The 19,530-nt window shown below is 34.1% G+C and overlaps 2 protein-coding genes across 3 annotated transcripts; both read left to right on the top strand.

Moving 5' to 3' along the window:
• The first annotated feature begins 1,123 nt into the window (after positions 1 to 1,123).
• On the top strand, positions 1,124 to 3,626 carry LOC113354520. Of its 2 annotated transcripts, none has more exons than XR_003361927.1 (4): positions 1,124 to 1,365; positions 1,455 to 1,678; positions 1,969 to 3,107; positions 3,321 to 3,626. XR_003361927.1 is itself a non-coding variant. In XM_026597832.1 (4 exons), the coding sequence occupies exons 2-4, from the start codon at positions 1,483 to 1,485 to the stop codon at positions 2,977 to 2,979; spliced, it is 306 nt and encodes a 101-aa protein (XP_026453617.1). In that variant the 5' UTR covers positions 1,124 to 1,365; positions 1,455 to 1,482; the 3' UTR covers positions 2,980 to 3,184. The 2 variants fall into 2 exon arrangements, 1 of the variants encoding a protein (XP_026453617.1); XM_026597832.1 differs by lacking the exon at positions 3,321 to 3,626 and having other exon boundaries at positions 1,455 to 1,572; positions 1,969 to 2,085; positions 2,881 to 3,184.
• Positions 3,627 to 16,120: 12,494 nt separating this feature from the next.
• LOC113352798 (ATP-dependent DNA helicase PIF1-like) lies at positions 16,121 to 16,840 on the top strand. Its single transcript, XM_026596571.1, has one exon. It carries the CDS (start codon positions 16,121 to 16,123, stop codon positions 16,838 to 16,840), a length of 720 nt encoding a protein of 239 aa, XP_026452356.1.
• Positions 16,841 to 19,530: the final 2,690 nt, after the last annotated feature.

Here is a 19,530-nt window from a genome sequence, read left to right on the forward strand (position 1 = left end):
CAACTTCAACAACTCTTGATGAAAATTCATTCAAAAATTCATTTTCATTCATTTTAAGATTCTCAAAATCTCTTCTATAAGATTGTAATTTTAGCTCTCTTACCTTCTTCTTACCTTCATACTCTTTTTGAAGAATATCCCAAGCTCTTTAGCTTTAGGGAAATGAATTACCCTTGGTAGAATAGTGTCTCCAACTCATTGTTGGATGTACATGGATGCTTTAGCATTCTTCTTCCTACTCTCCTTAAGTAAATTCTTTTGGTCTTGATTGAGAGTTGATGTATCTTCAATTTCATCATACCCATCTTCTACAATCTCCCACACATCTTGTGACATGAACAAGGTCTTCATTTTGATGGCCCAAAAATCATAATTTTCTCCATGGAAAAGAGGTATTGATGGTTGTTGAATGTATAAACTTGAATTGCTAGTACTTGCCATTGATTTGGTTGATAATTGATTGAAAAAAATTGGGTTTTTTCTTTTTTTATCTAGAATTTGAAAAGTTTGAATGCTGCTGATTTTTTTATTTAATGGATAGAAATTGATTTTTTCACTCTCCAAGATCAGATTCACTTGATCTATGCTCTGATACCAATTGTTAGATTTGGGTCTTGATATATTTGATTGTTTGATTTTATTTTGTTTGAAATTGAGATGGGGAAAGTATTTCCTCTCTATCTCTTTGATTTCATTAACATAAAGTTTCTTCATACATTCTCTCTCTTTCTTGGTCAATATATGACACAACAAAAGAGAAACAAGTGGACCTTCTTTGTCCATACATCAATTAACTATGACGCAGTTTCCTTTTTGGGGGAGACAAAGAGTGGTCCGAATGGAGCTTTGGAAAGTCAAATAGTGGTCGTGATCCTTTAGTTCAGTTGGAGAAGATCTGCAACGTCAATTTTCAGATTTGCGCACTAATCCGCGGTCCTTTGTTTCTTCGATCCCAAACAGTTTTAACACTCTAAAACATGTCGCGACCTAATCAAATCTTGGTGGTTCGTTTTGGCAGTTTTAATACGTGGAGAACTGCTGCATAAAAGTTGTTCAAAATTTTGCCCAGGCGTACAAATCCCAAGCGGTTAATTAGGAATCCTATATCCCTTGGAAATTGTAATTAGTTATCTCTCAATTACTTCAGAAAAATTCTTTTGCATTTGATTTCTTCTTCACAGTTGAATGGCCGTATTACAGGGTTTCTGGATTCTTTCTCTTTCTCTGCCGTAGCGACGTTGGTGTGGGCATAAGTTACACCACCAACCGTCTCGCAAAATCCATAAAGCATATACAGAGAAGAATGAGAGGGTTTTCTGGTGGCCAACTTCATCTTGCACATGATGAGCCACCTTCCCGTTCAAGGTAATAAGTTACACACATGATTTCGATTTACAAACGGTGGATTTGATGTAATTAAAGAAGAACTTAGTTTGTTGATGTGAATTTTGCAGGTGAGAGTGGGAACAGTGAAAATGGGGAATGCAAAACATTATTAAGGAGCAGAGGAATGAAAAAAAAACATCCATACTTGGGTTTTGTTGGCGTGATAATGCTAACATTTATAGTCAGGTAATCATCCATTTCATTTTATGATGATTAAGTTGAGAAATTTAGAAAGAAATATAGTGGTCTTGGTGGACTTAATACGCTGGTGGAATTCTTCTTTATTTTACAGGTGAGATTAGTCTTCCTTCTCAAATACAATTTTTCACAAGTATTGCAGTTCAATAGTGGATTTTACTAATGGTGATAACGTCTATAATTATCATTTCCTGCTTCGACTTAATTTTGTTGTACTAATTGTCATTTGCTGACCAAAATCATTCATAAAAATGCTTTCTTCGGCAACTTCTCCCACATTTCTATGAATTGTTGCAAAATTCAGTTACTATTAGATTTTAGAGAACAAGTTATTTGTCTGTTCAAACTACTCACTTTTGACAAATTTATTGTTTTGTACCGCAGAAACCATTACAAATTTCGGACACCAATAAACTGATAACACGTGCAGATTTTGTTTGTGAGGTCTCCCAGGCTCCATTGGAGACTCGGGTTGTATATCGTGTTGTTGTACAAAGAAGGGTAACTTTCAGTCTGAAGTTCTCTTTAGTCCCTCTTAACATCCTTTATTTCCCAGGATTTTGTTCATATGGTTAGTTGTTGTAAATGTAACTGAGTTTCGCAAATCAATTACTCAATTACGTACCTGCAGAATCACAGACTTTGGGTGTACTCTTCAATGTACTCAAGCCAGCACAGAAATTCTTCAAAAATAATATCCACAAAATGCACACCGAACTACTTACTGTGCCCGAAGGAATTTATGTAGGTCCGCGTCATTGAAAATATACTTAAATGATGCTTCAAGGAGGGCACTCCTAGCATAACTTAAAATGTACCACACCCTGGGAAGTTTTTAGTCGAAAATTGCACTCATTGAAGACGACGTGACGAAATAATAAAGAAGATGCCACTAAAAGAATTGCTTATAGAATCTTCCCTAAATATATGGTTGATTTTAGAATCATTGAAATTCTTCATACATTTAACTTTTATACCGTTTCAAATTTTACTGTTTAGTACTTAATCTCTTGCTTTCCCTTAATTTTGTTGTTGTTGAGTTGAAGTGTTTTTATTTGACCTTTATTTTTTTCCATTTTTCTCTTTTGTCGTATTCTCTTTCGGTTTATAATTGGATGCATTAATGCTCTATTATATTTGAAGAAAGCAGTAAGGAAAAACATGTTGCCCAAAGGAAAAAACTTTAACTTTCTTAGTTTTCAATGAAACGTAGCGTAATTTTGATGGTACAGTGCGCTTTGGGCTAATGACCTTTTGGACTGCTTCCTATAGTATTTAAATTTTTGTTCATTGCAGGTTGAAATGGAGGTCATCGTTAGTACCGGATCAGGCATATTTAAAGAAAACGATTTTCCAGTAAACAAAATGAGATACATATTCTTGGAATTACTGTGATGAGCCATACTTACTAATCGTCCTATCACATAACACCTCAATGTTGCTAATTTGACATTGCCGCTTCATTGGTGTATTCTGGCTGAGTACTAGACCAAAGATTGAAATAAGGTTTTGCATTTGGCAGGGTAGGTTCTCCTTTTAATGCGCATGAATTTATGGAACTTGAAATTTTTAATAACAGTTATTTGTGTTTCTTTTGTTTTTTTGGCTTTGGTATCTTTCTATCTGTATTATTGATGATCAATATTGTTTCTCATATTCAACTATAAAAAACTTATTAATTACAATCCCTTGGGGGTTTGAAGATGTTCGAACATTTTTTTTTTTTTGAGTTGCAGGATGTGGTACGACGAACTCATGATCAGATAAATGGCATGTGCTAACCGAGCCTTCTCTCACGTCGGCTCTGTCTCTCCCTTTTGCCTGTTTCGTTTGATGTTGGTCTTTTTCATGCCACTCATCGTATCCCTATTTTGAAAGCGTCGAGGCAAGTTCTTACAGCTCCTTACATTGAAACTAGAAAGTTTAAAGCAAGCGAGGCTCTTGGTAAATAGTGAGATATTATTGCGAAGACATTTGCTTTTTTTTATTGATACTAGATTTTGTGCCCGTGCTATGTTCTGGATGGACCCGAAAACCATCATTTTTCTTTACTTTTAACCATGCTTAGGATTTATGATTTGGTGTGGCTCGGTTTCGTCTCGCCCTGTCCAAATGCATTTCCACCTATAGATGTTGATCAAATGAACCCCTTTAATCTGTATCTCAAGTAAAAAAGGTTCCAAGGCAAAGAATCCGACAACCTGACATAATGAACTCAATATGAAAGTGAAAAGTGAACAACTCCTTGGTTTTTTATCAATTCTTTATGCAGATAACGACACAACGACACTGTTGAATCATCAATACCAAGTAAGAAAATTCCTTAAGATAGCCTGCAATATGAAAAAAATACCTCAAGGAGAATGACTTACAAACTATGCATTCACTGGATTATTACTTAGATGTCATCAGATACCCTGAACTCAATATAATGTTTAATTATGGAGACTCCATCTTTGAATTTTGATATAAAAAGGATCTGAAATATACATGCGACATTGTGGACTCATCAATACCAAGCAAGCAACTTCCTTCGGACGGCCTGCAATATGAGAAAAAAAACTTCAAGTAGAATGATCCACCAACTATAAAATTCAGTAGATGATAAATTAAATGTCACCAGAGACGCGGAACTCAGTATGATCTGTTTCCACAGATGCATACATACCCGATTGAAGAAAATATATAATACTAAACACAAATTCTGAGAACCCAGAGAATAAAATAAGATTATTAGCAAAATTTAAAGAATAACAAACATTGAAGAAACAGAAGCATGACTTACCAAATTTTCTGACAGGGGAAGGTTCCCTCGAGCTAACTGTTAACTGTTAGACTCCAACTCCTCCAGCTTCAACGTAAAACACACCAATAAAACCAATTACAATGAAGATCAATAGATAAGCGCTTTATTGTGAAGGGAAGCTTGATATCCCTGCATCCCAGTGTCCTAAAATCCGGAGATGATGACAGTGAACAACAATTAACAAAGTTCATTCAGAAGTCTCCCCATTAACACAATGCCAGAAAATCAACTTGATGGGGAGACTTCTGAATATTAAACGTGACCGGGGGAATAATAAACATTCATTTCTATAAGGTAAAGGACTGTGTTGCAAACATTTGAAGCTCAGCAAAATTGTACACTTTTTTATGCCTTGGATTACAGAACCCATAATATGCTCACACCAGCTTCTGACGCATAAATCAATACTTTTTGATGACTTTTATCATTTAATATGTAGTGAAAATATGGATTCACATCATTAAGTATATCAAATGAGTGGAAAGGATTTGGATATGCCAAAAGCGCGACCAAATCATGTTTGCAATCTATTGTTAATTACCTAAGAATGAAGTGCGGAATTAGTAAACATTTTAAGTTCGCTGCAAAATTATGAATTGAAGTCTTTTGGACGCGACATTCAAATTTTTCTATATAAGTAGTTTATAGTGTTAATCCTAATTCATTTCAATTTAACCATCTTGAACATCCTAGGTGCCAAAGGAATTGCCGGAAGAGTAATCAAATTATGAAGTCCAACGCGCCGAAGGCGCACGAGAGGTTGAGACCAGGCCAAAGGCCTGGTTGATACCCTAGTCTCCCTTATAAAGAATAACAAACATTGAAGAAACTATAAGTCTTAATTTCTAGCCTATTTATAGATTTCTCGGACTAGGAAAAAGATTGTGTAGTTGAGCTTAGACTTCACGACGTTCATCATTTGAAGACGAAGAACTCCTAAGGGGAGCTTGTGGAACTTTATCGACAAAAGGCATGTTGAGACTTCCAAGTGATAGATGAGTTTAAGTCTCCACATACCTTTTGTACTAGATACGTGGATCTTCTCCAACTGAACTAAAGGATCACGACCACTATTTGTCTTTCCAAAGCTCCATCCCGACTACTCTTTGTCTCCCCCAAAAAGGCAACTGCGTCATAGTTAATTGATAGTTTGACAACTTGGGAAAGATAAAGAGTGGTCTAAATTTCTCCTTGGAAAAGCTAAATCTACGGCTGTAAAATGATCAAAAATCTGCTGCTACATTAATTATGGAGTTTGTGTTCAAAATTTTTAACTCGTGTCGTTTCGGCACGGGCATAATTTTCATATGGATATTAAATTTAGTATTTTTATTAATTATGGAGTTTATTTATCATTACAAGAGTGAAGGGAAAATCAATAGATATTTTTATTCTTCAGTCCACTAATCTTTTATCATGTACTCATATATGATTTCTTTCAGTATGTTTGATAGTTTGACATTCTCCCAAGTAATGTCTCTTTCCAAGCCGTACCCTATCAGAATTATTTTTCACGTACTCTTCCACAAAAATCCAGCGATATTTGATATGTTTTATAGTTTGCAAAGACAAAAAAAAATATTATCAATCATTTGAAATGGTATTTCCCTTGTGTATCTCCCTTACTTTATTGACCGCGTAAAACTAAAATATCGAACTATGTAGGTTAAAATTTTTTACAACACTCGAACTCATTCATCCCATAAATAATTGTGTACGTATTAACAATGTCAAGATTCTTCTTGATTTTGTCCCCTTTAAAAATGGTCCAAAAAGATTAAAATTCAGAGTGGACTCTACAGTACATACTACATCGTATGTTTTTAGAATCCGAATAACACAAATAAATACTAATTCATTTATCCAAGTCACCGTATTATAAAACGTTGAGCCATTTCAAAGGTCAACCAATTCGACTCAAAAAAAAAATATCTCCAATTTTTCAAAACCGTCAAACAATCTACGACATTGATCTTCTAAATGCGAGGTTATTCACCGCATAAAAATATAGCTAGTAGTCAAATGGTTAACCACTTGATCTAATGTGAATAGACTATGTTATCCATCATTATTGAACAAAAATAACATTGTGCCATTTAATCTAAATTTGTAATTGATATCTTATAGTTTTGAGTATTGATTAATTTGATCATCAAGATCATGATTTTGTCGTGTCCATACTGATTCCAGGCAGAAAAGAGATAAAACCAAGAGAAATAAAAATGCAGAATATATTGAATCCAACTAGACTAACAAAGACTTTTGATGACAAAGAAAGATCTTCTATTTGATCTTGGTATACAAAGAAAAGCTAAAACCATTAACATGTAAATCAAATCAAGCTATCCCATCCATATAATCTCAGAGGAAATCTGTTTACTAACAATGGTAAGAAAACCTAAATTTACCCAATACAGCTACCATCGTAGCATCAATTACCATTTGAGGACCTCCCGTCAGGCTTAGATTTTGAGCATTTCCAGTTGTAACGAAAATATAATCTTGCCCCATTTCTCCATGTTCTGTTCTACTTAGTTTTTATTTTCATTTTTGATTCATACCGCAGAAAGGAAGGAAAGACATAAAAAGTTATTATGGGATTAAAGAAAGATAAAAATAAGGCATAGAAATTTGTACTTCAATTTACTGAATTAAACTTTATAATAAAATGAAATCTTAGAAAAATTCAAAACCCAGTTAATATCCGGCTTATAGAGTGGGGAGGAATGTGCACCCCGGTTAACTAGAGGTGCACATAGTCGGACTCAAATCAAGCGAGTTTAAATCTTTTAGATTGTAGTTTATTTCAACAAAAATCAAGAAAATACATCTTTAAGGTTGGAAATTAAAGAATGAATAGTCAATGTTATTTTGTTGACAGCGTGTGAGGTTTAAATGCTGCAAGCGAGAAAAATGGTAAAATGAAGAAGGCAAAGATCCTTGAATTGGTTGATGAGGACAAAGATCCGCAAGTATTACCACTCACATCAAGCGTACTTGCACACTTCTTACAACGCGTGCACACTCCCTTAAGGAGTGTGCACAACATCTGGCTCAGTTCAGCCCTTTTACGGACCAGTATTTTTGACTTGAATGTCAAATGTCTTAAATTGCGTCAAAAGGAGTGATCTGGGAAGAATTAAAACATGCACTTGATTTGGGGTACATTTGTATAAGTTAAAAACGTGATTCGGGGAATTTATGGCATGCATATCAAGAATCTTCATTTTGAATGGATAAATGATGATATTACTAATACACACCAAAGAAAGAAACCAAAAGGAATCTTCGTTTTGAATTTATGGCATGCACATCACGAATCTTCATATATCATTTTGAATTGAGGCATAAAGACGACGATTCTTTGGATACAAATGTAATGAGAGAGAAAAACATTTGCCTATTTATAGGCACTCCATCCCATGTACATGGAACTCATTCACCAGAAGAAAAAAGTATATCTGAATCTCATCAAGTATGATGATGATCACTACTAGCAGGATGCTGAGATGTGCGTCACTTGTCTCAATTGTGATATTTGCAGTGTTGGTGAGCGAGTGTTCATCTCGACCTACCGTTTGGAAACCCACCCACGTCTCCATAAAGAATGATATAGCACAAGGAGTCGAGTTAAATGCTTGGTGCAAATCGAGAGACACAGATTTCGGACACCACATAATAGCATATGGTGATGAATTCGTTTGGGAGTTTAAGATAAATATTTGGTTTACAACTCTATATTGGTGTAAAATGTGGTGGACTGATGTAAATGGAATATACACAGAAGGTAGTTATGCTATTTACACGGCGAAAAGAGACTGGTATAAGTGCCAAAACGAATGCCGCTATTCTGTCCGCAGAGACGGTATCTATCAAAATAATAAGGATAGCGATGCTTATGATTTAGTGTATCCCTGGCCATAGTGATTAGTGAATGCTTGATTACGTACGAACTTGATCGAACACTCTCAATATATGCAGAGTGAAATATAAGATCCAGCTATACACATAATATTGTTTGTTCAAAATTTTGATGTTGCTTACCATAGGCAAATAGTGTTGTTGATGTTACAAACGAGTACTCATGGTCATGGAAATAAAATAACTAAATGAACATTGTTTCAGCTTTTCGTTTCATCGTTATCTATTACTTTATTTGTGCCTGTTTGGATGAAGATTTAAGGTTTTTAGAGACTATCCTACTATTATAATTAAGTTTTCACATTTTTTTCACAAAACTATCAATCTTTTGTCTTGAAACAACTTAAAATATCTTCTCCTTAAAAGACCTTGACAACTAAAATAGATCTTTCAATGGCTAACTTAGCATTTTTCCATCCTAGTCCTTCCGAATTTTTAGAATATTATCTGAAATTTCGGATAATTGATATTAGATACGAATATTTTATTAATGAAACAGATACGCAAAAGACATTATCCTCTACGATAATAGTATTTGTGTTAAATAATTCAAAAAATAATTTAAAAAGTTGAATAATATATTTAGTTGTTAAATTGGTAGTATATGAAGGCGTGGAATATAAAAAGTATGGAAGAACACAACTATTTGTTGGGTGATAGACAAACGGAGAATTTTTCAATTATGGTAGAGAAGATTTGATATTTTTTTAACCTAACTAAATATGATAATTTATGATGTGAATTTTTTTCATTTGATCAAGTTATTTGGTTGTACAATAGAACATCGTTAAATTAATCCTCGATAAATTAATAACTTCGCTAAGATAATATTTTTTGTCAGTCTCGTCTTGGGCCAGTGTGCTAAATTAATAACCCCGCTAAATTTATAAGATAATAAAAATTTTAAGTTTCCAATAGGTCTCAACTAATATATAAATTAATAATCAGTGTGATAACATTTTTTTACGGTGCTTATTAAAATAGGCGTTCAAGGTTATTTGTTTTTGTTCACATTTATCATACATTGGACTTCATCTTTAATTGTTTTTTACTCCCCTGAGAAGTTTCGAAATGATTTTATTTTCTTTTCTTTTTCTTATTTTGATTTTAACATTAAAGCATATACATTTATGCACATAATATGCCATAAAATAATTAGAAAATACTTAGAATTGAAGACAAAAGTCACTAGATATTTGATACTGCACACTTATTGTATAAATTTAAAGTTAAACTTGGCATGTTTCGATATAATAATAACTTATTAATTTATCAATAAATTAATACTTCGCTAAATTGATAGAATTTAGCAGTCCCAAGACTATTCATTTATTAAAATTTTACTGTATTTAGTTAAATTTCCTAAGTGTTTCTTTGTTTATTATGTAATTTACTAGAACTTGACCCATAACGCCACGGCCTTGGAAATATGTATGGACTGTAGAGCTTTATGATAAGATTTTAATATTGCCACTACATGTTAATATTGATACTACATATGTAGAAGGGTATGTATTTCATATTTATCATAAATGTTTGCGGAAAATCGATCCAGTCGATCCAAGTCTAACTGTTTTTGAGGTCTTGGTTAATAAAGATGTCGTTAGCCTCAAATCTTTTACTATTATGTTTGTAATCCATACAATCCTTTGGGACAAAATGGTTAATCTTTAATCAACTCCTCAAAATCCTATGGGCATATGCGTAGTAGGACACTACTTCATTCATTTCTTCAAAACAAAGTAGTGTCCCTACTTCGAAAAGAAATAAATCATCAAAGGTCGTTCAGCAAATTTGTAAGGAAACTGAAAACACAAAATTACTTCAAAATCAATCAGATTAATCTTACAAAATCTGTTAGCTTCAGGAATTACTTTTCTCTCTTTGGTGATATAAATTATTCCAAATTTAATAGATTTGTGTTTATTCATTTTCCCGAAGTTTAATAATCTGTAATTTTTGATCCATTTCTTTTTTTATCTACTCATCTCCTCTCTTTACTTATCATCAAGAACTATTTCTCAATCATGCATAATCACATGAAGTCGAGGAGAAATGATAGAAACAGAAATCATGACAAAAAATGGGAATAGAGAGAGATATGAGAAACTAAATCAATTACAATTGGTTCGCGTATAACCTTGTATATGGTCAATTGTTTTTTATAGGTTTCATCTTCTTTCCTGCCCCGCCCCGACAAATCTTAAAACTACAACTATTGATATATCTTCTCCCTATAAAAATCTGGCCTTTAATATTTATTTTAATTTAAAAAAAATTAAAAAAATAAAAGAAAAACAAATGTAAAAAATTAATTGACACTATTGGTGATTGTGATAAGAAGTTCAATCCATAAAAAATTTAGACTCCTAATCGTGCACATTTATCTCTATTAAATGTGCAAAAATAATATTATCAGACTTCATGCATTTTTGACGGATTCCAATTTGAAGAGATAAATTTGCATGTACCTCTCCAACATTAGACAGACGACTGACATGTGAATCAACAATACCACTCTGACGAAAGGAATCCATTATAACCGGCCTCGGAGAATCACCCATGTATACAATATCCAATTTCTTCATATCATATTAGTCTATTAGATTAATTCATATATAGCAAGCGATTTTAAATAAGTGTAGTGTAAAAACATACCTTTTCGTGCTCTCCATTAATAGTAATGGCAAAACATGTCCATATTATCTAAAGCAGAAGAAAACCGCAAAAAACGAGGATATATTCGATAACATGTTTATTTAGCAATAATTAACATTTTTTATTTGGCGAATGACAATTAAAAATGATGGAATTTGTTTAAAGTTTCATCAGGGAGAAAAAAGGATTCATGATATAGCAACAACATTGAGAAACAGACTTTGTAACAAATAAAACTAAATATGCAAACTAGTATCTAAATATTATAGTGGTGAATGGTGGTCTAAAAATATACCAACTAAACTTGTCACTTTATCTAGGGACCACAATATTTAGCTACTAGAACTTGGCCCGTTCCGTAACGGCACAACCACGAAAATAAGTGAAAACAATTATTTTGACCGGTGTCATTCATTTGTTGTTACTAATTAAAGTGATAATTGTTCTTCATACATTTTGATTATTATTTTTTCTTTTGTATTTGATCGAGCTTATTTTAACACCTAAAAAATCAAGAACAACTTGTAAAATATAATGTTATATGTGTCATAACGACATCGAATAAACATTGCATACTTACTATATTGACTAACTATGATACCACCTCCAGAACCACCCATTACAACTACCTTTTTCACCGGCACCATTGCCGCCACCGGCTCCATGCACCGCTACTCCCAAATATTACCCTGATTACCCATAATATCTATTGATGTGATTATTAACATAGTTGTTATCTATTGGGTGGGAGTATATATTCATTTAGATAATTAATAAGACATTTATCATGAGAGATTAATAAAATATTTATTATGAAATAATAATGATATGCACAGATTAAGACAGTTAGTTATGAATTTCTAACTTTCAATCATAGACATCACTTATAAACACTTACTTAAACAATCATTGATTTATCTTCTCCCTAAATAAATCTTGAGGATGATACTAAAAACAATTGATAAATTAAGGCAATAAAGATTTCGAAGATGATACCAAATCATGAAGGAAATAAGGTTGAGCGAAATCATGTTCTTGGATTAAATTTCTTTTGTCTCTTTAGTCTATCTCTAATTCCGAAATTTATTTCTAATTTAGGTTTGCTCAAAAGTGGGGAACTAAAGTTTTTAAGTCCACTCCTCCTTCTGGATGTGAGTGAGAAAATCAATTGTTTAGTTTTATGGGAATGTAGGTCTGTTATTTTTAGTCTATCAAATTTATCCACTTTTCTTTTGATTTTTGGGATGGGAAAAAGAGAATATGTAATGCATTATTTCCCAATTAAAGCGTGTATTCATGGGATCGACCACAAAGGTGGATTTATCAATCGGGAGGAAAAATCAAGATGGAAAATCAAGATCTCTCTTTATGTTAACTAACTTGGTTAAAATTTGTTTTGTTATACAGAACAAAGGAACATGAAAAAATATCACCTATCTATGATATAACTCGTGTCATAACCGTGCGACTTCGTAATAAGTTAATTTATTGTGTATTCATTTTGATTCGTACCGTTCGTTTGCAGTTATTACTTTAATTGTCATGTATTTTTACCGAGTTTATGTTATCATTAAGACGATCAATAAGGTTAACCAATTTGTGGCGAAACATTATTAACAAAATATATTACTTTCACCAACACCCACCACATCCAAAATATCACTTGATACCACTTCTTTCCCCAACATCATCGTTGCTTCCACCCCCAACCACTGGACGTGCTTTTTAATTTTTAATCACAGACGTCATGAGAAAAGTTTATATTGAACAAACTTAAGTTGTCAATTAATTTATTCCACTTTTTTTATTCCATTGGTTTGTTTTTATTAAATTCTCTTTTATATTGTAATCAATTTTATTTAACACAAAAAGTCATGATTTGTCTGATTGGATATTATTTGGGTGATCCAGCCGTATATGATGATATCAATTAACTATGACGCAATTGCCTTTTTGGGGGAGACAAAGAGTGGTCGGATTTGTTTCAGGGAAAGACAAATAGTGGTCGTGATTTTGTAAGCCAACAAAGAGAAGGTTTACACCGTCCGTTTACTCTGTTATGCACTGATTCACCGTTCTTTGTCTCTCCAAAACACAGGTTTCTTCTTTTTGCATGCACGGATCTGGGGACGCTTTTTTCAGTTTTTCTACTGTCACAGCCTCCTCTGTTTTCTCTATATTTTGCGTAGGTGTCTCTTATACAAGGTGTTTGTATAATTTCCCCCAATCAGTTCCGATAGTTTCTCCATGCTTTAGTTTTGTTCTTCTTCGTCTCCCAATCAGTTCCCCTGCTTTAGTTTTGTTCTTCTCAGTAAACTTGGTGTATCTTATGATTCGAAGGTGGTCGCTCCGATTACATTTTTATAAATCAATACTAATATATGTCTTTTGATATTGCAGGGAGGAATCAGAATTAGGGAGATGGTTTCTGTAGGAATCAGAATTAGGCAGATGGTATGTATTATTCAATTGGGGTTTTAAGAAATCACATTTATGTCCGTCGTTGGTATCTTTTTCATTTTAAATTTGGGTGTTATATTTATGCCACGGTATGCTCCTTGATGTTTTAAAGGAAATGTTGGATAATGATCTTGCTATTTGAAGTTGTGAGCGAAGATCTTTGTTTATGTGTTTATCATTGTTTGTTGTGTGTGGATGATGCAGATTTGGTAAAGCATCTTCGGCGGCCTAATTAACTTTATCGAGTCCATGCTTGGAATGAGTAGGAAGTGGGGTTTTTTTGTGCTGCATATTGAAAGTACCACCTTTAGTCATGACGACGTTTTTTGTTACGGTAAGTCTAAGTGATGTATTTGTTAGTATTTGTTAGTAGTTGAGATTTGAGATCAGCTATCCACATAAATTTTTTCTTACATACTATAGCCAAAGCAATTGGCTGATTTGATAGCAACTTGAAATGAGTGGAAACTCCCGTGCAGTTTAAGTTGGTGATCGACCGTAAGAAAACACATGAACAACGTGATAAGTGAGTGGGAATTTGCTTAATTTTAAGCAAATTTTAACTATGTGTGTCATGGATCTCCTTAATCTGTTATTAGGCTGCTGTACCATGCAGCCTCCTAGCCTGCCGTACTATGACCTTTGAAACTCAGCTGGATTGCTTATAACGTATACTAGGATAATTGGTCACTAAGTGATGTATTTGTTAGGGTATCTTGGGAAACAGGTCTTGACCGGTACGATATACACTCAGTGGTTGCTTTTACTTGCAACAAATAAGATTGCTCTTTTCACATCAGTACTAACTTCGATTGTTGAATTTGGATTCAAATTTATAGGCTGCAGAGTTGGGATTCGGCACTGCCTTTGGAATGGGTGATGGGATTAGGCAATAAAACATGTAATTGTTGCACTCTATCTTGAAAATCCCTTTACTGAAGAAATGTTAGCGGTTCAGTACGGTATATTTCAAAGTCTTTTGTTCATTTAATTTCCTGACTTGAATTCTTTGGCTTATTTATTCAGTTTTCGAACACCTGCAAAGGTTTGGAGGTTGATCTTAAATGTTTGGAATTAATCAGAGTGAAACAAATTAGAGTATATGCATTATTTCATAAGGATTGTGGAATGAACGTTCAAATGATTAAAATTGCCGACTTAACTCTCAACGTGTGAGAGCTAGCATTCAAATTTACTAATAGGGGTTGAAGGTAAAGTATTTTTAGTGTGAATTCTTGGAAGTCATGTCATTTTAAAGTTTGTAACACTGAATTAAGAGCGACTTACAATTACGTTCGACAACTTTTCTCATTTTGCATGTGCAATGGTTTTCTCAATTTTTCATTTAATGACACGGTTAGCTTAGATTTTTGGGAATACCATTTTCTTAACCACCAGCCAAAATGTTTTCATTTCCGCTAACACATATTTGGAAATTCGCGCGAGCTTTTAGTTCTGGAAATCATACGTCTGACATGAAGTGGGAATACATTTATTAACATTCATCATGAAAACTTAAAGGACTGTGTTGCAAACATTTGAAGCTCAGCAAAATTGTACACTTTTTTGTGCCTTGGATTGCAGAAACCATAATACGTTCACACCAGCTTCTGCCGCATGAACCTCTCCAATACCTTACCATACTCAGAGGGAATATCTAATTAACAATCGTATTATTCTAAGTTTCATGACAGCCACAAATCCTTGAGGCCCATTGGATATTCATGGATCATGGTGTTGTAAATCTTTATAAGTGAAATAAAATAATGAGACTACTCTTTAACGTGGAAAATTTTATGACCAAGAACCAAGAACCTGTGTTGGATGGTTGGAATCATCCATATGATTTTCCAGTTTTACATTGCAGAGTACTTTACCTGAACTTTGGTGTGATTTTGGATATTTTTGCTTATCAGACCGTTAATTTTGGATATTTTTTCCAACTGGCTTAACCAAATGAAATGAGAATATGAACAAGGAATCATGAATGCAGCAATCATGGAAACAAGGATCGAGTATTTCCATTCAGTAAAGTTCAGCCCAATCTGAAGTTAAATGTAGCTTTAAATCACGCCTATGCATTGAAATTTTGGATTTGTTAATTGTAGGTTGTTGGGTATTGCTTGGGTTTGTGCTAAGGGGGTCAACCAAATTATATTACTACTGTGCGACTTTGCAGTTAGTGGAATCCAAGATGGTAGTGAATTTAAACTCAAACCCAAGCAAGTAGATCCATGGCAGTTGCTTCTACCCGGATACATGCTTTCAGTTTACTTTTTATCTTAATTGCGGGTACAGTGGATGACATGGTTACTCATATTATTTTTAGGCTTTCATTTGTACGCCCCAAAACTACCACTATTCCTTTTAACTAGAAGAATTAGTTAGGATCAGTACATACAACGTGCAGTAATGGCTTTTGTAGATGCAGCTGAATTTCTTCCGCACATACGATGTACCGTTGTACTACAGGGACATGAAATTATCTGCATTTTTATTTTTGGCCATAACCAAGTATACTGTTTATTTAATGTATATCTAACTTATTTGGAGTTTGCTGACTACTCGCTTGAGGTAATGAAATTTCATTGAATAAAACTATATTCATCATAGTTGTAGCTATTTTAAATCTGATTAATTGATATGTAGATTGGAACGAATCTTGAAGAGGTTGTTAATCTTCCATCGACAATGGGTAGATGTCAAAACATGCATGAGCTAATATCTTCGGTGTATCCGCTGTTGGAAATGGATGAACCAATGTCACCCGAATACTTAACCGAGAGGATCATTTTATCTTCACGTAATGAAGACGTTCCTAATATTAATATGGACGCATTAGAAAGATTACATGGGGAGACTTACACGTATTTTGCTGCTGACAAGATGATTCGGGATGATCATGGAAGGGATTCGGATTTTACAACTGAATTTCTCAACAATTTGAGTCCACCAGGATCACCTCCATTTAAGCTAGACCTTAAAGTTGGATGTCCCATTATGTTGCTGAGAAATCTGGCACCGAAAGAAGGCCTTTGTAATGGTACAACACTGGTGGTGACGAGGTGCGGACGACACGTGATTAAAGTTAAAATCATAACTGGAGAAAAATCTGGTGAAGTAGTATTCATCCCAAGAATAAATTTTCAACCTTCAGCTTCAGAGCTAAACACACAAATGGAAAGACGTCAATTTCCCATACGCGTTGCATATGCGATGACTATTAACAAATCACAGGGACAATCGGTGTATGTGGGCATTGATTTACGTATTCAAGTATTTAGCCATGGTCAGCTATATGTCGCATTGTACGGGTGTACTGCTGCAAGGAGAATCACTTTATTGTTTCCAAATGAATCAAATAAATATCCATTAACAAAAAATGTAGTGTATCCTGAAGTATCATTGTAGAATTTGATGCTTCTATTAATTTTCTAGATTGCATGGTACATCTAATTTTTAAAAATTTCTTTAGATTGGATGATTTTATTAGTTTGTTACTTTAGTATTTCGTGAAAAAACAAACTCCCAACATAAGAATATCCCCAAGGCTTGCACCAATCCGGAATTGGTGAAAACACAACTAAAATTAAAACACCAACACGCCGAAGGCGTACGAGAGGTTGAGACCAGGACGAAGGCCTGGTTGATACCCTAGTTACCTTATCAGATCTGGTATCGTCCACGAAATATTTGGTTTTTTTCCTTACCAATCGTGCGAAAAAATAACTAATTGTATCTTTCACAATGTAATGTTGTGCGTTTGTAAAGGCACAAAAATATTATTGTTCACTATTATTCACTATTAGTTAGGATGATTAGTGTCGTATAATCCTATATATATATTTAAAAAAAAGACCAACTCCTTTTTTTGGCACGAACTCCTGATTTCAACCGATTTCCTTTTTTTAGTGTGTCAACGATTTCTTTTTTAACAGGAAATCATTTTTAAGAGTTTTTTCTTTTAATTTATTAAACGTTTTGGAAGGGGGTTTTATCCACCCTTATTAAAGTACAGTTAAGCATAGGTGTAAATACGGTGTAACTAAATAATTCAAGTTTAAATTCTAACATAAGTATTGTCTACCTACTTTTTTTCACACCGTTACCTACGGACAGTTAAGTATTTGATGTATCCAAATTATAACCAAATTTTAATTATTACAACCAATAGAGTTATGCCAAGTGTCCTCACTGTAACTTCTGCATTAGAAAAAGCCTTTCTAGACCAATAAGAAGCGAGGGTTTCATCAGTGTTTAATGTGAGAGCTTTATTTGTCAAGGCCTTTAAAAGGGAAGAAGATGTTGTATTCTGGAAGATATTGAACTTCTTAAGCTGAGGGAATCTCAATTACACTGAGACCTCTTCGCTCTACTGGGTTGTGTTGCAACACTACTTACTTAATCTTGTGTTGCATATGATAATGCTGATCACCTGAGTCTGAAACGCGTCGTATCAAATTTCCCACCAAGAGCAACTCTGTCAAACTCACCCCATGGAGTACAGACCCGACGTCGACGAACCGTGTATCTCTTTGAATTTTCTCCCATAGCTTCCAATGATGCAAAGGTATTTACGTGAGCAGTTACTTCGATATTTTTGAGATAACTGGTTGATGCTTTGTTGGAAATCATCCGCAAAAGTCTTGTTCTCGATAGGAAACTGTACATATCGCTCTCCACCACTGCCAAGTGTGTACACTTCAACATTTCCTTGTGCGTGTTTGAGGTAATGGATTCTAACAACCTTGTACTCATTGGTTCACCGGACATACCCAAATCCACATGATGTACTTCCATGCATGTTTACCTCTCCTTTAGTAGTTATAAGCATAAAATATGGATCAATGTCCTCTTTATTTACAACTAGTTGAGGAAGATAAACATATTTCCTAGTAAGGGGATTATAGATATAAACTAGGGTATCAACCAGGCCTTCGGCCTGGTCTCAACCTCTCCTACGCCTTCGGCGTGTTGTTGTTTTAATTTTAGTCGTGTTTTCACCAAATAAGGATTGGTGCAAGCCTTGGGGATATTTTATGCTGGGAGTTTGTTTTTTCACCAAATACTAAAGTAACAAACTAATAAAATCATCCAATCTAAATAAATATTAAAAATTACATGTACCATTACTTCTTTTAAAATTAAAAGAAGCATCAAATTCTACAATAATACTTCAGGGATACACTACACTTTTTGTTACCCCGGATCTAAAGACACATTTGATCATTTGGAAATAATAAAAGTAATTCTCCTTGCAGCAGTACACCGGACAATGCGACATATAGCTGACCATGACTAATACTAGAGCACGTAAATCAATGCCACATACTTCACCGATTGTCCCTGGGATTATTAATAGGCATCGCATATGCAACGCGTATGGAAATTGACGTCTTTCCATTTGTATGTTTAGATCTGAAGCTTAAGGTTGAAAAGTTATTCTAGGGATGAATATACTTCACCAGCTTTTTCTCCAGTTATGATTTTAGCTTCAATCACGTGTCGTCCGCACCTCGTCACACCAGTCTTGTACCATTACAAAGGCCTTCTTTCGGTGCCAGATTTCTCAGCAACATAATGGGACTCCAACTTTGAGGTCCTTAAATGGAGGTGATCCTGGTGGACTTAAATTGTTGAGAAATTCAGTTGTAAAATCCGAATCCCTTCCATGATCATCCCGAATCATTTTGTCAGCAGCAAAATACGTGTAAGTCTCCCATGTAATCTTTCTATGCATCCATATTAATCTTATGGACATCTTCATTACTGGAGATAAAATGACCCTCTCGGTTAAGTGGTTCGACTGACATTGCATTTTTCACAATCTATTTGGTAGATCATCACATATATTCATTCCAAATTTCTCCCACAACACCTCCGGTCTTGATGGATTACATTGCGATATGATAATACAAAATAGTTTCCTCAGCTGATTTCCAGTTTGCATAACCACTACTTCTTGAAGACATTTTTATGATTCTCCATCATGTGCTAAAATCCCAAGTGCAATACATGCATCTTGAAATGTATTTTGCACCTCGTCTACGTCCCATTACTTACAGTCTTCAAGTCTTCAAAAGAATTAGCACCTCTAACAG

Source organism: Papaver somniferum, chromosome 2, assembly GCF_003573695.1.
Source record: "Papaver somniferum cultivar HN1 chromosome 2, ASM357369v1, whole genome shotgun sequence".
Classification (NCBI taxonomy): Eukaryota; Viridiplantae; Streptophyta; class Magnoliopsida; order Ranunculales; family Papaveraceae; genus Papaver; species Papaver somniferum.